At 40.9% G+C, this 26,037-nt stretch overlaps 1 protein-coding gene across 1 annotated transcript in view; it reads left to right on the forward strand.

The window, feature by feature from the left end:
• Positions 1-6,210: 6,210 nt before the first annotated feature.
• LOC134356759 (histone-lysine N-methyltransferase SETMAR-like) overlaps positions 6,211-26,037 on the forward strand; it is a 31,453-nt gene continuing 11,626 nt past the window's right edge. The window contains exon 1 of the mRNA XM_063067865.1: positions 6,211-6,431. Within this exon, the coding sequence (XP_062923935.1) occupies positions 6,303-6,431 (129 nt within the window). The 5' untranslated portion in view covers positions 6,211-6,302. The remainder of the gene's footprint in view (positions 6,432-26,037) is intronic.

Here is a 26,037-nt window from a genome sequence, read left to right on the forward strand (position 1 = left end):
CACCTTTTTCCAGCAATCCTACCTTCATCTCATTTGTTCTCCCATATTCCCATCAATTCCACTTGGATTTTGCAGAATCTGGGGAGACTTTATTGGAATATGGGTGAATAAAATGGGTACTTTTGCATTAGTCAATTAGCCCGCCAAACAACAAGTTTCAGGGATGCAGTCAGAAACCAGAGAATCTGGCGAAAGCTCGTTTAGTCACGGAGAACATGCAAATTGTACACAGACAGCACTAGAGGTTTGGTTTGAACTCAGATCTCTGGAGCAGCAAGGCAGAGGCTATAAAACTGTGCCGCCTGTAAAATATAAATGAAGGTGTTCTGTGCTGGATCTTAACAGACTTATTGAATCACCAGATATCTTCCTCAACCCAAAAAGTCTAAACAGTAACTGTTGCAAGCAAGAATTTTATTCTAACAGTTCATTGGCACTGAATGCTTTTTAACCACAGATGGAGACAAAGTACTTTAAAAAAGTTATTTTTATTTTTATTTGGAAAGTCAACTGTTCTACAATTCAACAGCTCGTTCCCTACAGCTTAGACTAAACAACATTAAGAATTTTCAAAAGATGTTGGCATGGTTGACTAAATAGGGAATAAAGGAATGCAAATATACTGCAGATTGGTCAGAGGAGCATTGTACTGTCATAAATTTAAAGCTAATATTGTTTTTGAGTAACACGCACAAATACTGGAAGAACTCAGCAAGTCAGGCAGCATCAATTGAAATGACTAAACGGTCGACATTCGAGTGTGTTGCTCTGGATTTCCAGCATCTGCAGAACCTCAAACACGAGGAAATCTGCAGATGCTGGGATTTCAAGCAACACCCACAAAAAAATGCTGGTGAACGCAGCAGGCCAGGCAGCACCTATAGGAAGATGTGCAGTCGACATTTCGGGCTGAGACCCTTCATCAAGAATCTCCAGTGTTTATTCTTTCCGAGCACCGGCTATCACATTCGTGTAAAATTCCCTTCTGCTTCGCCGGCATGAAGTCAACAGGCAGTTGGTGTTGGGAGTTAAAAGGTCAGTACAGTAGAACACTGAGTTACTGTAGATTCTCACCATGAAGTCTTTGCTAGCGCTCCTAATGTGGCTCTGCGGAAGCCTGAAGAAGATGGTGCAGCTTGTTTCACAAAGTAGCAATGCTTTTCATGTGGTCATGAAGTCACCTCTTCACCTCCACAGGAACTAACATGCATGTTGATTAACAAACCCATGGCTGGAACATCAGCAAAAACATATTACTGTGATGGATAAAATTTCTACAGCACCAGACAAATGTACATAACAGGCTTTCTTTTTATTTCACTGGTACATTCTAGTTCCTTGCCTAAAAGCAAGGAATCTGCAATATTTGAACCTTATCAAAAAAAGACCTCATAGGGATAAATTTACCACTAAATAAAAAATAGGAAAATTTCCATCCATTGAATTCAACTTTGGAAAATTGTTCTCAATGTGTAAATACGGCACTATTGCTATTAGAGTAACTTGAATTGTTGTCAGTCCACCAATACAGCTGTAAGTTTTATTGTCTTATGGGTAGAATAAAACAAGGAGTTGGTTGGGAGAGTGGTGTGACATTAAATAAATATGGGAATTAACAATTTAGCAGTCAAATTTCTTAAATTAGATATTGTATGAATGATTCACGTCTGACAGAGCTACTTAATGGCATCTGAGATAGCCAAATTCCACCCATAATCCTGTTTATCTTACACATCTATCTATTCTGTGGTTTTATACCTTCCTGAATGTATTGTGTGGGCCTGTATCTTAATTGTTCCTGTTGGCCCTGTACTCCTTTATCTATTTTGTCATTCTGGCTCCCTGCTTGTTCTGCTATCATCAAACTATAATCGTTTATTTCTACATATAGATCACAGAAGCATGACCAAACTTTTCCAAATTTACCAAAATTCATTAATATGATTTATAATTGACTGCATCTAGCATTTAACATTCTGCTCTTAAAAATCTTGTGTTTGAAACAATTAATGCATACTTATGGTGATGTAAAATATAGTTGGTCAGTTGTTAATACACTGTAATTGAAGTAACTTAAAAATATCAGCCCTAGCACTGATTTTTTTTTGCACAGTCACATTTCTGTACCTGGCAAAAACAAATGGATAATTCTCCAATTGTTGCCAGTCCTCTACTCTTTAACTTTCACTTGGAAGACTTGAGAACATTGAGCTCCTCTGGTAGGAACACAGGAAATAGGAACTGGAATAAGCTGTCAGAATTGTGAGCCAGCTCCACCAACATTAAAGTCATGCCTGACTTTCTACCTCAGTGCAATTCTCCAACATTATCCCCCTGTCCTTTAATTCCCTCAATGCCTAAAGATCTAGTGATCTTAGTCCTGAATTAATTGATGTGAACCAGCACAGCTCCCCACAGAAGAGGTTTCCAAAAGTTCACTAGTCTGAGTAAAGAAAGCTCTCCTCATTTCATAATTTTCAATCTCAAAACATGTCCTTTAGTCTTAGATTCATCTTTCTAGAGAAACTTTCCATTGCATCTGGCCTGTTAAGACTTTGAAGAATTTTATAAATTTGATGAATTTCTCTCTCATTCTTCAAAACACTAGAGATTAAATCCCAATCTACTTCTCGTTTGGAAAACTTGGTATCCCTGAAATTAATTTAGTGAATTTTGTTGGCAGAATGCAAAAATCTTAAATTATGCTGTGATGGAAGTTACATGAAGATCAAATCACAATCCCTGCAGAAATGTGATTATAGCAAAGAAGTTTCTTGTATTCCATACAAATCAGATGGGTGTTGGCTCAGCCTGCTCCCTCTTAATGCCTCTATCCTGACATCAATCTATCTTCCCATTGCTTACTATCACCAGTCTAGGAATAACTGAAATTCAATATCTCCTTTTCTTATTCAATCCCTTCCTACATGGGCTTACATATTCCTTATCTCTATAACTGTATTTGATCTTAAGAAATGTTGGCTTGTGGATGTCAAGGACTCTGGGTCATTACCCTGCTCCCCCAAAAGTTCCCCACAACTCTGTCAAGCGCATGCACCACTGCATGGGAGTTTACTTGACTGCTGGGTGAATTCCCAAACCTCACCAAGCTCACATCCTCCACTACAGTCGCAAAACATGGAGCTGAACTCATTTCCACAACTATCCTGCCAGGCCCGCACACGCAAGTTGGACCCAGATAAACTGACAACCGTGAAATCTTAAGTTTGCCACCATGAAAAGACTGGCATGGTACACCAGCTGAATAACCCCTGGGCTTCACCCCTCCATATGGTTCCTAAGTCTAATGGCGGTTGCTGCCCATGTGAGGATTACCAATGCCTTAACGAGGCCACCACCCCCTGATCATTACCCTATCGCACACATCCAAGACTTTTCGGCACACTTAGCTGAAAGTTAATTTTTTCCAAAGTCAATCTATTTAGGGGTTATCATCAGGTGCCTGTGTGCCTGAAGGACATTCCCAAAACAGCTCTGATTACCCCTTTTGGCCTCTGTGAGCTTCTGCACATGCCATTTGGGCTGAAAAACGCTTGTCAGATTTTCCAATGGCTGATACTCTTTATTAAAAGACTTAGATTTTCTTTTCGTTTACCCGGATGACATACTTGTTGCCAGTGCATCCAAATCCGAACATGTGTCTCATCTCTGTACACTTTTTGAGTGCTTAAGCTGACGCGGGTTGATTATTAACCCTGCTAAATGCCTATTTGGGTTGTAACCATTGACTTTCTCAGCCATCGCATCTCCGCAGAAGGTGCAAAACCCCTCCCATCAGAAGTAGCTACTATTATGGATTTCCCACAGGCCCGCATTACTAAACTACAGGAGATTTTAGGCATGGTGAATTTCTATTACTGCTTCATTCCATGAGCTGCTGAACTTATTGCTCCCACGTATAGTGCCATTAAAGGCAATGCCCCTAATCATGTGCTTGACTGGTCAGCAGACGTGACCAGGGCATTTGATGACATGAAACGTGCTTTTTCTACTGCAACCCTACTGGTGCAAACGCTCCCCAATGCACATATAGCCATTACTTCTGATGCTTCAGGCTACTGTGCACGAGCAGTTGGTCAGAGGCGTGTGGCAGCCGCTCACCTTCTTCAGCTGGTAGCACCATCCCCCCCGAAAGAAAGTTCAGCACGTTTGACTGTGAGCTTCTCGGTCTCTGTCTGTCTGTCCACCATTTTTGTTTTCTTCTCGAGGGTTGCCATTTCACAGCTTTCATTGACCATAAACCCCTCCTGCTGGCAATGGCCAAAATATCAGACCCTTGGTCTGCACAACAGCAATGCCTACTGGACTACATACCCGAGTTCACAACTGATGTACAACATATCAAAGGGAAAAATAATGCCGTGGCTGATTGCCTCTCATGGCCAGCCCTTGAGGCCATACACATTGTGGGGTTGACTATGCCGGCATGGCAGCCGACCAAGCTACTGACCCGGAGGTCCAGGCTTACTGAGCAGCAGTCACAGGCCTGCGGTTGGCTGACATTAAGTTTGGGGAAGCTGGAGTTTCTCTCCTGTGCAACGTCTCAACTGGTCGCCCCATTGTGCCCGCAAACTGGAGACGGACTGTTTTTGACTCCATATGTGGTCTCTTGCATCCGGGCCGGAAGGCCTCATAGAAACTGGTTGCACTAAAGTTTATGCAGCATGGCCTCAGAAAGGATATGCGTGAATGGATTGTATCCTGTGTGGAGTGCCAGTGGGCAAAAATTAACCATCATGTTCAGGCATCATTGGCACCTTTTGAGGTCGCTTGGTGACAGTTTGACCATGTCAATGTGGACCTTGTTGGTCCTCTACCCCCCCACCCCCTGTTTCATGCGTTTCCTTACCATGGTGGACTGTACCCAGAGTCACCCCTCTTGCATTGATGACTGCTGTTTACGTAGCTCGGGCATTCATCAGCAACTGAATTGCTCAGTTTGGTATCCAATCTGATTGATACTGCAATTTGAGGGGGAGAAGCATAAGTCATATGTATCAGTATCGTGATGGAATAAAAGGAATTACAGAGGCAAGAGAGAGAAGCTTGCCCAGGTGGATTGCAGGAGGATACTAACGGGTATGACGGCAAAGCAGAGGTAGCTGAAGTTTCTGGGAATAGTTCACAAGGTGCAGGATAGATATGTCCCACAGAAGTTGTTCTCAAATATCAGGGGCAGGCAACTGTGGCTGACAAGCTATATGGACAGGAAAGGAATGGAGGGTTATGGGCTGAGTGCAGGTCGGTGGTAAGAGTAAGAGTTCAGCACGGACTAGAAGGGCCGAGATGGCCTGTTTCCATTCTGTAATTGTTATATGGTTATGTGATATTTCCTCTGACTGCATTCCCCAATTCATATCAGACCTCTGGGTTGCAATGGCCCAGAACCTTTGCATTGGGCTACATCACACCACAGTGTATCAACTGCAGTCCAATGGCCTATGCGAGCAGTTTCACCACTCCTTAAAGGCTGCGCTGAGGACTTCCCTGATGTGAGGATTGGCATGATCATCTCTTGTTGGTCCTGCTCTAGCTCAGAACAGCTCCAATAAGAGGACCTGCTCCTACCTCCCATCATGGCGTACAGCACTCCTGAGTTCCTCTTAACCTAATTCCGCCCCGTTTCTTCGTCAGCCACCATGCACACCAACATAAATTCCATGTCTTAAAACAGTGAGATAAGAGGAGTAGACCTGAATGCCTTTCAGTCGATTGCCTTAAAGAAGCCCATTAAGATTTGGAGGATTCTGCTACCTTGCCACTTTAGTCACAACATGACCACAAGCGGGTCAACGCACGTCTGGACGAGCCAGAGGCCTCTGCTGTTCCTCCATCCATAGATGCTGCCTGGTCCGCTGAGTTCCTGTGGCATTTTGTGTGTTAATCTAAATAAATAAAGTTCTGTAAATATCAATCAAAAATACCAAGTTTATATTTATTACCATCAAAAAAAAAACCCACAACCTTCCCTCTACCCACATTCTCCACTTCTGACTGGGCAGCAACTGGAACATTCAAGACCTCCGTCCGAGAGTGGGAGTGTCCGCTTTCTCTCCCTGTCCGGCCGATCTCCGCCCCTTCGCTGATTGATCGGCGATTCGAGTAAAGGATAGGATGATTCCTTGACTGACACTCTCTGCAGCCAATGAGCTTGCGGAGTGCAGAGAGGCGGGGGAAGACGCTCGGCGGATGGCGAGCCGGCATGCTGTGAGCTCTGGCCGGGGAAGTAGTGGAGAGAGAAACTGGACTTTCACTGTGCGTAGTTCATAGTGCTGAGGGCAATGGCCGCCTCCAGTGCGCTTGCAGCTGGCTTAGGCCGCGTTGTGGCATTTGACGTGTGCTGCGGTCTGGAGAACCTGCCAGTGCCAGTCATTAATGGAGTGGATGATGAGGGCTTGCCTCCCCTGCAGGTAGAGCAGCGTTTATTACACTCCCCAGGCCTTCTGCACATGCACTGACACACACACACACACACACACACTCGTTTAACGCATAAAATGCTGGGCTTAACGCAATATATAGTTCTCCACTGCATTTATGCTACTTTTAAACAGATGACAATGAAAGTTTGCATTTTTTTTTTAGCGCAACGTACTTGAAACCTGAACGACAGGGCCAAAATCAACCATAAACGGTAGTTATCCACCTAAAAGTGGGAAATGCAGATGCTGTAACCCTTTAAAAATAGCTGGTAACGTCTGTCGGCGAAAGGTCTGAAATATAATAAAAATATAATAATAACTTATTTATTGAGCACTTTTCATACAAACGTTGTAGTTCAAAGTGCTTTAGAATGGGATAAAGTGCCAACATAAAACAAAAGACAAAATGATATTTGTTAAAAGCAAGATGAAATAAATGGGTTTTGACCTGTTGTTTAAAAGTGTCCCCTGAGTCTGCATCCCTTATAGTTTTAGGTATCGAATTCCACAGCTTTGGACTGCAGTTGAAAGAAAAAACTGTCCTGTTGATTATCTTTTGAGGAAGTTCAAATTTAAGAGATGGGCAGAAGACCCAAGAGCTTGAGCAGGAGCACAGGTTGTCGTTCCTTTGGTGTTACCAGACCGGCTGAGTGTTTCCAGCTTGTTTTTATGTCTGATCAACTTAGACTGGGTCTTGTCAGGGTCACACCTCACCAATTCAAGCCAACAGTTGAAGCAATACATAAAGACAGGGTGATAGGAAAAAAACCCTTTACTCAGGTTGAATGGGTAATCATGACGTGGTAACTTGATCCCTCCATTGGTCATCTCATCTGCATTTTGTGCCATCTCTTGTGAGGGTATGAGAACAAAACAAGACTCGGTATTATTGTAAACACAAAATACTCAGCAGATGCTGGGGTCAAAGCAACACGCATAACATGCTGGAGGAGCTCAGCTGGTGGGGCAGCATCTGTGGAAATGAACAGTCAACGTTTTGGGCCGAGGCCCTTTGTCAGGACATTGACTATTCGTTTCCATGGATGCTGCCCGACCTGCTGAGTTCCTCCAGCGTGTTGTGCATGTCAGTAATATTGATAGATATGCCTAACTGCCTAAAGAGGATTTCACCCGTTTTGTTCTATTCGCTTTAGAAAGCTACCTTCTGAGAAATGATCATACATGTATGGTCATGTATATAGTGAATGAAGATAGCAAATCTGCTACATTACTTGAATTAAGTGTGGTGATAAGACAAGTGCCACATGTTCAAAATTAAAAAAAAGCAAATTCAGCACTGATTAACACCTGAAGTAAGCTTCCAGATGGACCAGTGAGAATAAATATTCTATAGTGTTTTAAGAAAAATGGATTTGGACAATTGAGTTGTAGAGAGATAGAAAACAGTTGCAAGAAATATAGGGTTATGATAGCAGGCAATTTTAACTTTCCAGATATTGACCGAAACTCCCATACTGTTAAAGGATTGAATAGAATGGAGTTTGTTAGATGTGTGCAGGAAAGTTTCCTTAATCAGCATGTAGAGGTTCCAACGAGAGAGGGTGCAATTCTGGATCTCCTCTTAAGGAACGAGACAGGGCAGGTAACTCATAGGTATGTAGGAGAACACTCCAGTAATCATAATCCCATTAGCTTTAACTGGTCTTCAGACTGGGATTCTAAGTTGGAGAAGGTCCAATTTCCAGGGAACTGGTAGGCGTAGACTGGGATATGTTATTGTCCTATCCATTGGGTGACTGTTTATTGGTCTAGTCATGTGACATAACAGGATTCGTCGATTCGTGAGATTGCCAATCTATCAATGAATGTTTGACCTACTAATTCTGCATGTGAATGTGTTCATTGTTTCTGGGTGACTATGAATCAAGCAGACCTTTACGGCAAAAGGCAAAGATAATAGGTTTAGGGAATCTTGGCTGTTGGAGGACAGTTAGAATTACTTTGGCAGACAAGATAAAGTTGAATCCCAAGGGTTGCTATAGGTTTATTAAGAGCAAAAGGATAGCAAGGGATAAATTTGGTCCTCTTGAAGATCAGCATTGTCTTGTATGCATGGAGCCAAAGAGATGGAGAATATCTTAAAGAAACCTTTTGCATCTATATTTACATGGGAGATGGACACAGGAATTAGAAGTGACGTAAAAGCATAGTGTGGTTATGGGCCATATCTAGATTACAGAAAGGGAGGTGCTGGCTATCTTGAGGTGAATTAGGGTGCTTAAGTCCCCAGGGCTTGACGAGGTGCCCACAGACTTTGTGGCAGGCCAGTACAGAAATAGCAGGGGCCCTGGCAGAGATATTTAAAGTATTCTAAGCCACTGGTGGGGTGTTGGAGCCCTAGAAGATAGCTAGTGTTATTCCATTGTTCAAGAAAGGCACTAAGAATATGATGGCTGATGAGTCTGATGCCAGTAGTGGATAAATTATTTTGAATGGTGTTTTACAGAACAGGAAATATAAGTATTTGATAGACAAGCTTGATTAGAGATTGTCAACATGGCTTTATTTTTGGTAGGTTGCGTCTAACCAGTCTTACAGAGTTTATCAAGAAGGTTACCAGGAAAGATGATAAAGGAAAGGCAGTGGAAGTTGCCTACATGGACTTTAGCAAAGCCTTTGAAAAAGTCCTGCATGGGAGGTTGGTCTATAAGGTTAAGCTGCTTGGCATTCAGGATGAAGTAGTACTTGGATTCAGTGTTGGCTTAGCGGGAGAAGTGAGTGGTAGCAGACACGTTTTTGACTGGAGGCCTGTGAGTGCTACAGGGATTGGTGCTGGGTCTGTTGTTTGCCATCTGTATTATTGATCTGGATGATAATGTAAACTGGATCAGCAAGCAAGCTTGTTGATTACACCAAGATTGGAGGCGAAGTGGGTAGTGAGGAAGGCTATCGAGCTTGCAGTGGGATCTGGACCATCTGGAAAAATGGCAGATGGAATATAATGCAGCCAAGTATGAGGTGTTGTACTTTGGGAGGACCAACTAGGGTAGGTCTTACACAGCGAATAGCAGTGAACAGTGTGCGGTAGAACAAAGGGATCTGGGACTACAGATCTGTAATTTGAACATGGCCTGGCAGGTAGGTAGAATCGTAAAGAGACCTTTTGGCACATTGACTTTCATTAATGAAAGTATTGACTATAGGAGCTTGGATGTTATGTTGAAGGATATTCGGATGTTAGTGAGGCCAATATGGAGTACTGTTCAAGAAAAATGTAAGATTGAAAAAGTACAGACAAAATTTGCAAGGATGTTGCCATGACTTGAGGACCTGAGTTATAGCGAAAGATTGAATACATTAGGACTTTATTTCCTGGAGTGTGGGAGAATGGGGGAAGATTTGATAGAGGTGTGCAAAATTATGAGTGGTATAGGTAGGGGAAATGTAAAGAAGCTATTTCCACTGAGGTTGGACAAAACTAGAGCTAGAGGTTATAGGTTAAGGGTGAAAGGTGAAATATTTAAGGGGAACCTGAGGGTGATGAACTTCTTCACTCAGAGGGTGGTGTAAGAGTGGAGCAAGCTGACAGTGGAAGTGGTGTATGTGGGTTCTCGATTCTAACATTCAGGAGAAGTTTGGATAAGTACTGGTTGGAAGGGGTATGGAGGAATGTCATCCAGGTGCAGTTCAGTGAGACGAGGCAGAATAACAGTTCAGAATAGACTATATGGGCTGAAGGGCCTGTTTCTGTGCTGTAGTGCTCTTTGACTGATACTGGGCGTGTTGAGCATAGCGGTAGATTGCTGGTGATTTGGACTGAAGTACTGGTGTGTCACGTTAGTTGAACTGTGCTGTGGTTTTTGTATATAGCAGCTAGTAAAGGAAGTAGACACTGGAGGTTTCCAGGTAAAGTTAAATGTGGGTGAGTGGAGCTACAGAAAGACAAAGAAAAGTTCCTTGACCATGATAGGGGGCAGCCTATTCAGGGCCTGAACACTGTCCCTATTCATCTGTTTAGTAATTCATTATTTCTAAATTGCTCATGCCTTTATTTTCTACTTTGTATTTTATTTATTTGGGTGCTACAGTAGCATAGCAGTTAGCGGGGCACTATTACAGCTTGGGGGGGGGTGTCGGAGTTTGGAGTTCAATCCTGACATCATCTCTAAGGGCTGCTCCCTGTGGAATACCTGGGTTTCTTCTGGGTGTTCCTGTGTCCTCCCACAGTCCAATGTACAGGTTAATAGGTTAATTAGTCATTGTAAATTGTCCTGTGATTGGGGTAGGATTAAATCGAGGGTTGCTGGGCGATGTGGCTCGAAATCTATAAGGACCTGTTCTGTGCTGCGTCTCTAAATAAACTAAATAAATACAGTGAAGTTTAGAGATACAGCATGGAACAGGCCCTTCTGGCCCACCAAGCTATAGCGCCCAGCAACCCATCAATTTAACCCTAGCCTCGTCACAGGACAATTTACATTGACTAGTTAACCTATGAACCACTATGTCTTTGGACTGTGGGAGGAAACTGGAGCACCTGGAATTACACTGCGAACTCCATTGCCCCGAGCTGTAATAGTGCTGCGCTGTTATGCTACTGGGGTATCCTTCAGATGGTAATCTTGATATTGTAGCCACTAAGACAGCAAATAAAAATTGATTTGCCAGCTATCTTAAAGCTGCCACAGCTGTTCCGAACCTGGGGTCCATGGACCTCTCAGTAAACGGTAAAGCTTCATGTCATAAAAAAGGTTGGGAACCCCTAACCTAGAGGAAACAAGTCCTCCCTATCTCTATGGAAAAGAGCTGGCCCAAAACGTCGACTGTTTACTCTTTTCCATAGATGCCGCCTGGCCTGCTGAGTTCCTCCAGCATTTTGTGTATGTTGCTTGGATTTCCAGCATCTGCAAATTTTCTTGTCTTTATGTTATTCATTACTGTGTAGTGTTTTTGAAGGTAACAAAGTCTTGGCTAATAGAAATGATTTGGTGAAACTCCTGTATGTGCAATGTACGTTTACATCATTCAGTGCCTTTGATTCCTCTAACTGAGTGTGTAACAGGCTTTGATCAGTTGAATGTTATTTGACTCTGCTAAATGTCAAAAAAGTAAACAAACATAACTCATTAACAGAAATCTAATGTTGTGCCTAAGGTTTTAAGAAGTGTGCCAACTGCTAAAGAGAAGCTTTTCTTTGTTAGCTGTATTTAAACCAGTCCTTATCTTAGAAATGGGTAGCAGGTGATGAAGGATTTGAAGCAGTAAGAATTGTCGCACAACCATGCTTGGTAATGCCTAGTTTGAAACAGCTTAATCACTGGAGATAATTGTTTTCAAGCTGGATGTGAGAGGAGGATTTGGAAAAACAGTTGAAGGTGGGGTTCTGTGAATGGGATTTAAAGAAAGAAGGGCGAACTGCATTGTGCCAACAAGGTCATCAAATGTTCAGCTACAAGTTGTTGAACGGAAAGATGGCTCGTGAGTCTCTGGAATTTACTTCTTCAAAGCAGAGTCTTTGACTACTTTTAATGCAGATTCAGATTCCGAATGGGCATGGGCAGAGATATTACACAGGCATGCAGCTTTAAGGTTAAATCCTGCTCCTAATTTATATGTTCATTTCATACACACAACAAAACGGACTTTAGTCAAGTGTGCTGAGAACTCTGGAGCGCTTTCAAGGACTCTACAAGTCATGCTCTCAGTTTTGTTTATTTGCACAGTTTGTCTTTTGCACATTGGTTGTTGATATTTGATTATATAGAGCTTTTCGTAAATTCTGTTTTTTTAGAATTGTTTTGTATAAATGCCTATCAAAATGAATTTCAAGGTAGTATATAGTGGCATATATGTACCTTGATAATAAGTTTACTTTGATTTGACCTTGAAAGTGGAGGGCAGTGATGTAGAAGGATGAAGATCCTGAACTTGATTTATTAGGGCAGACAGTCTGAAGATTGATAACAGTCAATTAGGTAGGTGGGTAGGTCTCTTTATTGGTCAGATTCTGGGCTGTGGAGCTTTGTTGGGTTGTAGTTCAAGTGGTGAACAAGGAAAATTCAGAACATTGAAGTGAAAATTCATGAATAAAAATTTCAACAGTGGGGAGAGTGAGTTAGGAACAGAGATAAACAGTTCTTCAAATGTTGTCTTGGTGCAAAACCAGATGTAGGATTTGGACTGTCAAACTGAAGCATTAAATTCCTTAGCAGCCAAGCTTCAGGTAGTGTGGTAAGGAGGAAACGGACTGAATATTGGACCTGTAGCTTCGAGGCAATAGTACACTACAGCCCAGTACTACACTTGATTCCATTGGCCTAAAACAGAAAGATAATGAGTGGCAGATATTAGTTTTCTTTCCCAATCAGTAGTATAGTGACAGATAGTTTAGCTTAAGTTGAAGACTGAGTGATATGTCATTGCCAGCCTCAGACTCAAGATGGGGCTAAGTGCCATGTACCATAGTTTCAGTACCAAAGTAAACATTACTGGAATTGTTTTTATCTCTTAAGACATAGAGTGGACACGGAGAGAATGTTTTCAATAGTGTGGGAATCAAGGACTAGAGTACACAGCCTCAGAAGAAAAGGAGTCCCTTTAGAATAGAGATGAGGAGGAATTTATTTAACTAAAGGGTGGTAAATCAAAGTTCAAAGTAAATTTATTATTGAAGTATGTATATGTCACCAACTACGACTCTGAGATTAGTTTCCTTGCAGGCATTTACAATAAAGAAATACAGTAGAATCAATGAAAAACTGCACACAAACAAATAGTGACAAACAACCAATATGTCAAAGAAGACAAATTCTGGAAACAATAATAATTAATAAATTAATTAATACTGAGAACATGAATTGTAGAGTCCTTGAAAGTGACTCCATAGGTTGTGGAATCAGCTCAGTGTTAAAGTGAGTGAAGTTATCTCCCTGGATCAGGAATCTGATGGTTGAAAGGTAATAACTGTTCCTGAACTTGTTGGTGTGGACCAAAGGCTCCTGTACCTTCTGCCTGTTGGCAGCAGCAAGAAGAGAATATGGCCTGCATGGTGGGGGTCCGTGATGATGGATGCTGCTTTCTTGTGGCAGTTCTCCTTGTAGATGTGCTCAGTGGTGGGGAGAGCTGTAACCACTACTTTTTGTAGATTTTTCTGTTTTTGGGCATTGGTGTTTCCATACCAGACCATATATATATTCTCCATTGTGCATCTATAGAAGCTTTTCGAAGTTTTATATGATATGCTGAATCAGCACAAACTGCTAAGAAAGAGTTGCTGCCATGGCTTCTTTGTAATGGCACTTGCGTGCTGGTCCCAGGACAGATTATTTGAAGTGATAACACTGAGGAATTTAAAGTTACTGACCCTCTCCATCTCTGATCCCTTAATAAGAACTGGCTCATGAACCTGCAGTTTCTTCCTCCTGCAGTTAATAATCAGCTCTTTGGCTTTGTTGACATTGAGTGAGATGATATTGTGGCACCATTCAATCAGATCTTCAGTCTCCCTCCTACGTGCCAATTTGTCACCATCTTTCATTCCATGTACCATGTACCAAATGCCACATACCATAATTTCAGTATCAAACTAAATACTTTCTAGAATTGTATTTATGTCTTAACATGTTATTAAGGAAAACAGTAAATACATAATAAACTATTTCTATATGAAGTGCCCTCTCTAACCAGGAAAAAATAATGCTGAATAGTTAAAGAATGCAAGAATATTCTCCATCCATCCAGTGCTCTGATATGTCACAATTTTTCATAAAATACATGATTCTCAGTTGAGATCAACAATGGGGCTGTTGTTGAGTGGCTTTGTGAGACATCCCATTAATCACCATTCCTTGTCCCAAAAGGCAATGGTGAAGTGTCTAGGGTTTGATGACTAAGACCTGTGATGAGACAAAGATGGAGGGCTTTAACCCAAAGAGGTGGTGGTGGAGGGAGTGGATTTAGAGAGTCTGAAAGTTTAATGAAAAGTCTGTGGCAGTGATGAGAAATTAATAGTATATAGAATGCATCTGAATTGCCAGAGAAAGGTAAAATTCACTCATGTAGAGCTCATTGCAGTGTAATTCATTGTACTGTACGTACTTGCACTTGGTAGTGTGTACTAAAAAAAAGTTTGCCTTCAAGAATAGGATGAATTTGTATTTGTATTTATATCACATCTCCCAAAATATAACAAGGGGATAGGTTACTGTGATGCAGAATCTGGATTCGAAACATCGACCATTTCTTTCTCTTCATGCGTACTGCCTGGCTTGCTGAGTTTCTCTATATTGTTATGATCATTTGGAGTCACTGTTACATTCAAGAATCTGCTTTAGTTCAGTTGGTGGCATTCTGTTCTCTGAATCAATGGATCTGAATTCAAGCCCCACTGCAGGTGTTAGATCACATATTGTGTAACTGCATAAATGTTTTACTATTGTAGTCTTTTAGATGGCTTCAATTGCTCTGAAGAAGATGACTGCTCTTTTGATGAAGAATAAAGGAGTTCCCTGGACAGTACTAATCCCTTATTGAATATTTCTAAAATTGATTATTTGATCATTATGATATTGCTATTTATAAGAGCTTGTCAAATTGGCTGCCACATTTCCCACATTGCGTTAGTGTATCACCTTTAAGAGTAAAAGCTGTAGAGCTACAAATGGGAAATAAAAACAGAAAATAGTGGAAATTCTCAGCAGGTCAGGCAGCAACTGTGGAGAGAATAACTGTGTTAAACCTTCAGGTTGATGACCTTTTGTAAAACTTCTTTCTACAGAAGTTGCTTGACCCACTTAGCATTTCTCACATTTTCTGTTCTTTTTTATTTCATTGGCTGTAGAACACTTCTTGGGATATTTTGAGTTGTGAAAGATGCTATATAAATTCAAGCAGCAGAGAGGCTAAGCACATTTAGGTTGTTGACTTGAGTTGTGTGAGGAATACAGGAGGAGGAAGTTTGGTAGTGCTTGGGGTTTCTCTTTCAAAATGTGATCTTTAAAATTGACCTGATGATGGAATATTAGACCAGATAGATTACTGGTGTAACAAAAATTGAAAAACATCATCACTATTTTTTTCCCTCCAGTCCTCCTGCTTTCGTCAGGAGTTTGTTGGAGTGGGTAGTTCTGATGCTTGAGAGATTTGCCTTCTGAATAGTTCATCCAGCTGTTATACCTTCACCCTAAGGACTTACAATCAAACCTGATAGGCTGGGCTCTGGAGGGCCTGCACAGTATGACAATATAAATCAGTTTCTATTCTTTCTCTCATGTAGTGCAATGGAAGGAAGGAGAGAGTATAAATGAATCAGGGAAGAGCACAGAGAGAGAACAAATTAATGGAGGGAAAGGAAAACCAGAAAAACACAATGAGAGTGTTCAGGTCAACCACTAATGCACAGTGTCCTAGATATTCTTGTGTACCAAATGATTATTGTAGGCTGGTGGTTGCAAGACCATATTGCACACTGGGGTAACACGCAAAATGACGGAGGTATTCAGCAGGTCAGGTGGCATCTATGGAGAGGAATAAACAGTCAATGTTTTGGTCTGAGACCCTTCATCGGGACTGCGATTGTAAACTAGGTTTCTGCTGCAAAATTCATTTATACTTGATGCCCAAGGCAGAGTAAAAAGTGGACAGGCATTTAGAAAATGTACTGCTTGTGGCTGAAAGTCCAGAGAAAAATGGTAAGAGTAATGTCACCTAATTGTAATGTGGTTGAATATTTTGTAATTGATGTCATCAGATTTGTACTCTTATCATGATTAAAGAATAGATTATATTCTGTAATTAAATTCACCATTCCCTAATTTGACTTTGAATAAACCAATGGAATTGGTGGAGGAGGGTGTGCTAGCAGCTGGAAGGCAATAGAGGCATGCCATGGGGTGTTACAGTCGTGTAGTGGTTAGCACAATGCTTTACAGTACGTGTGACCTGAGTTCAATTCTTGCTGCTGCCTGTGAGGAATTTGTACGTTCTCCCAGTGACTGTGTAGGTTTCCTCTGTGTGCTCTGGTTTCCTCCCACAGCCCAAAGACATACTAATTGGTAGGTTAATTGGTCAATGTAAATTGTCCTGTGATTGGACTGGGATTAAATTGAAGAATTATTGGGCGTTGTAGTTCAAAAGGCTGAAAGTGCCTATTCCGCACTGTATCTCAATAAAATAAAAAAAAGTAACACTGTATAGAAACAGGTCCTTTGGCCCAACTTGTCCAGGCAGCCAAGATTCCTATCTAAGTTAGTCCCATCTGTCGGCACTTGGCCCATATCGTCTAAACCTTTCCCAACCATGTACCTATCAGGAGGATTGAAGGGGTTTCGGGGAGTTAGATATAGAAGTGTTGGAAGGATCACTAGGTGGTATTTTGGGCCTGACCCTGGGATTTGAGTAAACAACTTTGTGAAGTGGTGGGAGGAGTTTGTGGTAGGTGAAATGTGAGGGAGGGAGGCCAGAAAGTTAATTAACAGACGGAGTTAAAGGAGTTTCAATTCAATTGCATGCTGTGAAGACCTTGTTGGTCCATCAGTGTCCAGTTAAGTCTGCTATCAGGGCAATGTAGTCCAGATTTCCTGCAACGGCACAAAAGGAATAATGCAGTCTGCGTACCCCAGGGAGGAAGAGTGACTTACTTCAAAAAGTGCCTGGTGGTATTTCTGCATTACTGTGAGTTGACCTGGAAATGTCAAAATGTTTGTCAGTCCAGAAGAACAAAGGACTTACAATTGTATAATACTGAAAGAAACATCAGAACTATACAACAGGAATTCTGCAGATGCTGGAAATTCAAGCAACACACATCAAAGTTGCTGGTGAACGCAGCAGGCCTGCTGCGTTCACCAGCAACTTTGATGTGTGTTGTTATCAGAACTATACAGTTCATTTTTGAGGGCACTATCCTTTGTATTCGTGTTAGGCAAGTTTAAATTTTTTTCAGAGGTATCTCGCTGAAGATCGCTTTCTGGAATAGCATTCAATGAATTAGATTGGGTCTTTTTTATTTGTTTTATCATTTGCTTATACTATGTCACAAGATTGTGTTAATACTTTTGTCAGAAGTTATTTTAATCCAGCATATTTTTGCTGAAGTGTGATCTTTATTTGACATTTCACCATGCGATATGTCACATAATTGTCATCTGATTACATTTTATGTGATTGAATGTGACATAGTCTGATTTCTGGAGCAGAGTTGGTAATCCCACTCTGACATGTAGCATTCTCATAGTAGCAAAGGGCCACATTATATAAACACTGTTTAGAACCCAAGTTGGAGATGAACTGACATGAAAGTGATTAAGCCGATCAAGTATTTGCATTTTATCAGGTTACCCAAATTTAATTGCTTATCTGCTGTCAAACTTTGTTTCATAGCTCCCACACATAAATTTACAACACAAAATTGGATTTCATAGTGTGTAAACAGTGGTCTGTATTTTGAGATAGATCATTTGTGACCTTGTTGAAAGGCAGTGTAACTCCAGGAGCCAGTGTCTTCCCCCATTTCTTTTTGCTTTGTGCCTACCTATGGCTTGTGTTGATGTGGCACAAGAACATTCTCCCACTCTTTCTCTCATCTCAGCCTATCAATGTAACCTTTATTCAGTTCTCCTTTATGTAGTCAATCTATCTTCCCCTTAAATGTATCTGTGGCACTGAATTCCACATTTCAACCATCCTCCAAGTAAAGAAACTTTTCTTTGCTAGATTTATGAGCTTATGTCCCATGGTTTTGCATTTCTACAATCAGAAACATCATCTGTATATCTGTACCTTTGTAATTTTAATCTTCAACTGACCACACAATCACTTTCTTTCTTAATTACAAAGTATGTGGTTGAATTAGCTGTATTATTTCTAAAAAGACCACTGGAACCTGACGTGAGTTGGGATCTGTTTTCTGAGAGTTTCAAGATCTTATGCTAAATGGTAGGGTGACTGAGAAATGAGGCCTGACTTTTCAGCTATGGCATGGTTGCAGTTACTGTTATTGGACACTCAATATAGTTGAACTCACGAAGTTTGTCTCAAGCATTAGAACTAGTTGAACAGTTTTGGGTGAGGGGGTAAATTAAAGACAGATTTGTGGGGGTAGTATTATTGAGTGAGTAGCTGATGATGGAAATATGTGAAAATATTTTGTGAAACGATCTGCAGTTATTTTGGTTGATGACATGTACTGAGTATATCATGCTCTGAGACACATTTGACATTTTTTTCTTAGGGCTTTTCACCATTGGTATTTTTCTTGTAGTCTGATTGATAGAGATTAATTTCTGTGGTTACATAACAACTCCATTATCATTGCTTAATGCAGCTACTAGCAGAAGGTAAACAAGGTGGTGTGTGTTCACCTCAGCCAGAGTCAGCAGAGCTCATAAATTCAGAAATGCATGCACTCACTCAGCCTGTCCAGTATAATATTAATTACTGGTCATTACTACTTGGCGGTCATCAATAAAAGCAATGCATGATTGTCTTACTGACAATGACTAAAATATGCTTGAAGACCTATTTAAAATATATTTTTTTTATGTCTGTACTTCAGTGTCACAGTTGGCAGTATATTTTATGATGGCAGTAATACACTTTGCTTTAAAAACGTGGGTATTGTGCATAAACAAGTGACAAATGTCATGTAATTGTGGAAATGTAATAAAATAAACTGGTGAGTGATGTAACTGGGTAACTCTGGTTTAGTGAGGGGTCTTTGATTATGAGGATATTATTTATGTGTGATCAATTGAGAGGCATTGCTTTTAAATATGAACCAACAGTTGATGTATTTGTTTTAAGGTTTTTCTAACGATGGAAACGCCCAGTTTGGCCAAATGTAATATTTGAAGAGCATTACTCAATGCAACCAAAATTAAAAACTGAAGAATTCAAGCCAATATCACTAAGTAACTATCAAATTCAATTTGAAAATCAGAGATGAGGTCTTGCCATATAAGAAGGATAACCATATTATGAGAAGGAGCAGAGATGCCTTTAAGAGGAAGAGGGTTGAATATTGAAAGAAGAGTGCAGTAGAAGAATATGTTGATATAATATGGAGTACAAAGTTCTTGTTCAGCATAAGCACAGGATGATGAAGGGTCTCAGCCCAACATGTTGACTATTTATTCCCCTCCATAGATGCTGTCTGACCTGCTCAGTTTCTCCAGCATTGTTTAATATTTCCAGCATCTGTAGAATCTCATGTGATTGTGGAATGATCTGTTTCTGTGCCTTAAGTCACATGTAATGTTTGGGGAAACATTGGTTGACTGTTTCACATTCTAATTGTTTACTTTTAGTTTTGCTACAGTTTGTTGGTTTCATATTCCTGCCTTTAAACTTGTAACAGAAGTGTCAGAATAACCATCACTTTTCTGATACATTCCATTGTCTTTTCTGTAAAGAGTTTGGCTAGCCTAATCATCTCTACTCCAGGCAGCATCAACTGCCAATTATTTAATAACATAAGAAGTAGAACACACTACACTTGATCCTCTCTTCCAGGTCGTTAATGTATATCACAAACAGTTGTAGGCCCAGCACCAACCCCTGTAGCAGTCTGCTCACCTCTGACTGCCAACCAGAGAAACTCTTGGTTAATAAATCCTCTATGTATGCTAATTACCCCTAACTCCATGCATGCTTAATGGATAAGTCTTTTATGCTGCACCTTATCAAACCTCTTCTGGAAATCCAAGTATACAACATCCACTTTTTTCCTCCTATCTATTGTGCTCATTATATATTCAAAGAACGCCATTAAGTTTGTTAAACAGGACCTTCCCTTCATGAATTCATGCTGTGTCTGCCTGAAGGAACAACTTCTACCCAGGTGTCTTTCTATTTGTTTCGTAAAGATAGTTTCAAGCAATTTCTTGACCCAGGTTTTTCTGTTCCAGTTATAAGTGGATGAGAAGTTTATGGAGCTATATGAAACAAATGACTTGGATGAAACTTTAGCAGTAAATTGGTCACCTCACTCAGACTCGAGTTATTGTGGCACATGCTATAACGTTGTGATAGGAAGCATTCTTCCAAGGTTGATGGTTCAGTTTTTTAGGGGCAGAGAGATGGAAACTTCTGTTTTCACATAGCTCACACTGCACAGATTTGATCTGTTTCATTTCCTCCATCGAACGTACCGACCAAAGCTTGTAAATTAGAAGTTATATTACTGAAGAAGTGGCATAACACAATGCTTCTATTTTGGTATTTCCACACAAACCCCCTCCTACCTCTTTGCATCTCACCCTGTAAACATATAATTCTCTAATTTTCCCCGAAATGTATCTCAGTTGCCTCATTCATTTTCATTATCGTCACTTTGGATCTTTTTGATTGTGGCTGAGTCTTACTCCACTCACGCTGGAACTGCTTTGAATTTTTCAGTATTTGAAATATATTATCATCACCCCCGGTCAAAATTTCTGTTACTGTGAATAGTTAAGTAAGTAGAAGATGAACTGATCTTCAAAAGTCATAAAGTTAAAGATGAAGCATTCTTTTCAACATTTTAAGTAAGATTAGTGTATTATTTTTGTTTTGTACAATTTTAGAGTGAAAAAAGGAAAGGAGTACCATGCAAAAGTTCGGGCACCCCAAGAGATTTGAGCTCTCAGATAACTTTTACCAAGGTCTCACATCTTAATTAGCTTGTTAAGGCTACGGCTTGTTCACAATCATCATTAGGAAATTTCAAAGCTTTATAGATACCCTGACTCCTCAAACCTTGTCCTAACAATCAGCAGCCATGGACTCGTCTAAGCAGCTGCCTAGCACTCTGAAAATTAAAATAAATTATGCCCGCAAAGCAGGAGAAGGCTATAAGAAGATAGCAAAACGTTTTCAGGTAGCTGTTTCCTCAGTTCGTAATGTAATTAAGAAATGGCAGTTAACAGGAATGGTGGAGGTCAAGTTGAGGTCTGGAAGACCAAGAAAACTTTCTGAGAGAACTGCTCGTAGGATTGCTAGAAAGGCAAATCAAAATCGCTATTTGACTGCAAAAGACCTTCAGGAAGATTTAGTAGACTCTGGAGTGGTAGTGCACTGTTCTACTGTGCAGCGACACCTGCACAAATATGACCTTCACGGAAGAGTCATCAGAGGTAAACCTTTCCTGTGTCCTCACCACAAAATTCAGTGTCAGAAATTTTGCAAAGGAACATCTAAACAAGCCTGATGCATTTTGGAAACAAGTCCTGTGGACTGATGAAGTTAAAATAGAACATTTTGGCCGCAATGAGCAAAGGTATGTTTGGAGAAAAAAGGATGCAGAATTTCATGAAAAGAACACCTCTACAACTATTAAGCACTGAGGTGGATCGATCATGCTTTGAGCTTGTGTTGCAGCCAGTGGCACAGGGAACATTTCACTGGTAGAGGGAAGAATGAATTTAATTAAATACCAGCAAATTCTGGAAGCAAACATCACACCATCTGTAAAAAAGCTGAAGATGAAACAAGGATGACTTCTACAACAGGATAATGATCCTAAACACACCTCAAAATCCACAATGGACTACCTGAAGAGGCACAAGCTGAAGGTTTTGCCATGGTCCTCACAGTCCCCCGACCTAAAAATCATCGAAAATCTGTGGATAGACCTCAAAAGAGCAGTGCATGCAAGACGGCCCAAGAATCTCACAGAACTAGAAGCCTTTTGCAAGGAAGAATGGGCGAAAATCCCCTAAACAGGAATTGAAAGACTCTTAGCTGGCTACAGAAAGCGTTTACAAGCTGTGATATTTGCCAAAGGGGGTGTTACTAAGTACTGACCATGCAGGGTGCCCAAACTTTTGCTTTGGGCCCTTTTCTTGTTATTTTGAAACTGTAAAAGATGATAATAAAGAAAGTAATCTTGCTTAAAATATTAAAGAAATGTGTCATCTTTAACTTTATGCCTTTTGGAAATCAGTTCATCTTTTACTCACTTAGCTATTCACAGTAACAGAAATTTTGACCAGGGGTGCCCAAACTTTTGCATGTCACTGTAGGCTTCAGACATTATTGTATTGGTGTCTCCCCAGAATTTTCTTCACTCCTAAAACAGAGAATTTTAAATGCTTACATTTGTATTGTGTCTTTCATGTTCACAGAACATTACAAAATATTTCACAGACATTGAAACACTTGAAAAGGAGCCACTGTTTTAATGTAAGGCCCCTTGTTACCATTTATACATGTATGGCCCCACTAGCGTCATTGTGGTAAAGGCCAGATAATCTGGTTTTATGTTGTTGGTTGGGAGTTAAGTGTTTAACAAAACGCCAGCAAGCCTACTTGATTTGGCACCTTTTATAACCCCATGAGAGATTAATAGTTCACCAGAAAAAAATAATACCGCTAACATTACATAGTCTCTGATGTGTGATTGGTTATCTAGCATTGGACTTGAACCCACAGCTTTTGAGTTGGAGGAAAGAGTGCAACTCAATGAACTGTGAGAAATCAGATGAGGGAGACTAAAGCTGATTAAAGAAGTGCAGGAAATGAAGAGCGAATTATAGATAAGGGGTAGGGAGGAGGGAATAATTTCACCACGCGTTTTAGGCAATATCTACCGTGAAATAAGAGGTAACTACACATGAATTCCTGAACTACACTACCCGAAAGGAAAGCGAATACAACCTTCTTTCAGCTTAGGAGAACGAGGGATGATCTTATTGGAGCATATAAGATCCTAAGACCATGACTAGGTAAATGTTGAAATGTTTCCACTAGTGGGAGAGTCTTAAATAATTTTTTTGAAAACAGCGAGTATCCTCAGGAATAAGTCATTGTTTGAACCAATAAAAAGAAGCAAGGTTTAAGCAGAGCAGCCATTGTGGGAGCGGGACAGTGTTAGAGTGGTCAGGCTTTGGCTCAACGGGCTTCGGCAAGAACAGGCATAGTCCAAAGGTGCTGAGTCATTTGGAATAATTTAGTTGATTGTAGAACTGAAGCTTAAGGAGTTAGAGCTAAAGGTATAACAAGTGTAGGCGGGATTGTAGTTAAGGCAGTGGAATGCTGCTTCTATAAGATCTGGGATGGCAGTGTACCTGATGATTACATCTGTGGTGAATGCACCCAACTTCAGCTCCTGGTTGACAAGGTCAAAGAACTGGAGCTGGATGTACTTAGGGACATCTGGGAAGCTGAAAACCTCACAGATGAGACTTTTTCTGAGGTGGTTACACTTAAAAGTGTAGGCTTTAGACAGTAGATAGGTGACCACCAGAAGAAGTAAGTGTAGGGTTCCGTGGGGCCATTCCTGTCAGCACCCCCTGGATATAGCTCGGGAAGGGATGACCTATTAGAGCACGGCAGCAGCAGCTAGACAAATGGCACTGTGGCTGGCTCTAAGGCTCATCAGCAAAGGGTAAAGTCAGGCAGAGTTGACAGTGATGGGAGACTCGATAGTTAGATCCTGTGGCACACCAGGATGGTGTGTTACCTCCCAGGTGTTAAGGTCAAGCACATCTCAGAGTTCCTGCAGAATATTCTCAAGAAGTCTTGATGCACATTGGCACCAATAACATGGGTAGAAAAAGGGAAGAGTTCCTGTGCAGTGAGTGTAGGGATTTGGAGAAGAGGCTGAAGGGCAGGACCTCCAAGCTAGTAATCTCTGGGTTATTTATTTAATTTTATTTATTGAGATACAGCACAGAATAGGCCCTTCCGGCTCTTCAAGCTGCGTTGCCCAGCAATCTCCCAATTTCTAATCCTAGCCTAATCAAGGGACGATTTACAATGACTAATTAACCTACCAAACAGTACATCTTTGGATTGGAGAAGGAAACCGGAGCACCTGGAGGAAACCCACATCACGGGGAGGACGTGCAATCTCCTTACAAATAGCAGCGGGAGTTGAACCCGGGTCACTGGCACTGAGTAAAGCATTGTGCTAGCCACTACACTACTGTGCTGCCCAATTACTCGCAGTGCCACATGCTAGTCAGGGCAGGAATAGGACGATAGTACAGATGAATGAGTGGCGGAGGATCTGGTGCAGGGGGCAATGTTGCAGATACTTGGAGCATTGAGATCTTTTCTGGGGAAGGTATGATCTATACAATAAGGATGGGATGTACCTGAAGCCGAGGAGGACCAGTATCATTGCGGGCAGGTTCGCCAGAGCTGTTGAGGACCATTTAAACTAATTTGGCAGAGAGATAGGAATCAGAGTGATAGGCTGAAGATGGGGCATTTGGTATACAGGTAGTTGCAGTATGCTGTGGGACTGTGAGGAAGGACAGGCAGGTGATTGGTCAAAATTGCAGTCAGAGAGATGAATTGAAGTGTAATATTGGGACAAACTCAAAAAGGGTAATGAATAAAGGACTGAAAGTGTTACACTTAAATGTGTGCAGTATGCAGAAAAAAGTAGATGATCTTGTAGCACAGCTAGAGATTGTGACATTGTGGGCGTCACTGAGTCGTGGCTGAAAGATCTTAGTTGGGACCTTAACATTCAAGGATACACATTGTATCAATAGGACAGGCTGGTCAGGAGAGGGGTTGGGGTGGCTCTGTTGGTAAAAACATGAAGTCAAATCCTTGGGAATAGGTGGGTAGAGTTAAGAAACTGCAAAGGTAAAAGATGCTAATGGGAATTGTATACCGGCCTCCGAAAAGTATCTAAAATGTGGGATATAAATTACAATGGGAGATAGAAAATACATGTCAAAAGGGCAATGTTATGACATTTGTGGGGGATTTCAATATGCTGGTTGATTGGGAAAATCAGGTTGGTGCTGGATCTCAAGAGAGGGAATTTGTAGAATGCCTATGAAATGGCCTTAGAGCAGTTTTGATTGAGTCCACTAGGGGAAAGGCAATTTGGGATTGGGTGTTGTGTAATGAACTAGATTTGATTAGGCAGCTTAAGGTAAAAGAACTTCTGGGAGGCAGTGATCATACTTTAATAGAATTCACCCTGCAGTCTGAGAGGGAGAAGGTAAAGTCAGATGTATCATTAATACTATGGCATAAAGGGAGTGAGGAGCTAGCCAAAATTGACTGGAAGGGGACACCAGCAAGCAGAATGGCAGTGGCTGGAGTTTCTGGTGGCAAATCAGAAAGCCAGATGGATATATCCGAAAGGTGAAGAACTATTCTAAAGTGAGGATGAGGCAACCATACAGACAAGGGAAGTCCAAGACAGAATAAAAGGAAAAGACGACATATAATATAGCAAAAATCTGTGGGAAGTTGGAGGATTGGGAAGCTTTTAAAAACCAACAAGAGGTGTCTAACAAAGCTATAAGGAGAGAAAAATATGAAGGAAAGCTAGCAAATAAAATAAAATAGGATGCAGTAAGTTTTTTTTCAGATAAATAAAGAGTAAAAGAGAGGCGAAAGTGGATATTGGACTGCGGGAAAATGATGCAGGAGAAGTAGTAATGGCAAAGAAAGAAATAGTGGAGGAACTTAATAAATAATTTGCATCAGTCTCCACCGTGGAAAGATGCCAGTAGTACACCAGAAATTCATGAGTGTAAGAGGGCAGAAGTGAGTGTAGTTGTTATTACTTTGGAGAAGGTGTTTGGGAAGCTGAAAGTTCTGAAGGTGGATAGATCATCTAGACCAGATAGACTACACCCTAGGGTTTTGAAAGAAGTAGCTGAAGTGATTATGGAGGCATTAATAA

The sequence above is a fragment of the Mobula hypostoma genome, chromosome 15, assembly GCF_963921235.1.
Source record: "Mobula hypostoma chromosome 15, sMobHyp1.1, whole genome shotgun sequence".
NCBI classification, from domain to species: Eukaryota; Metazoa; Chordata; class Chondrichthyes; order Myliobatiformes; family Myliobatidae; genus Mobula; species Mobula hypostoma.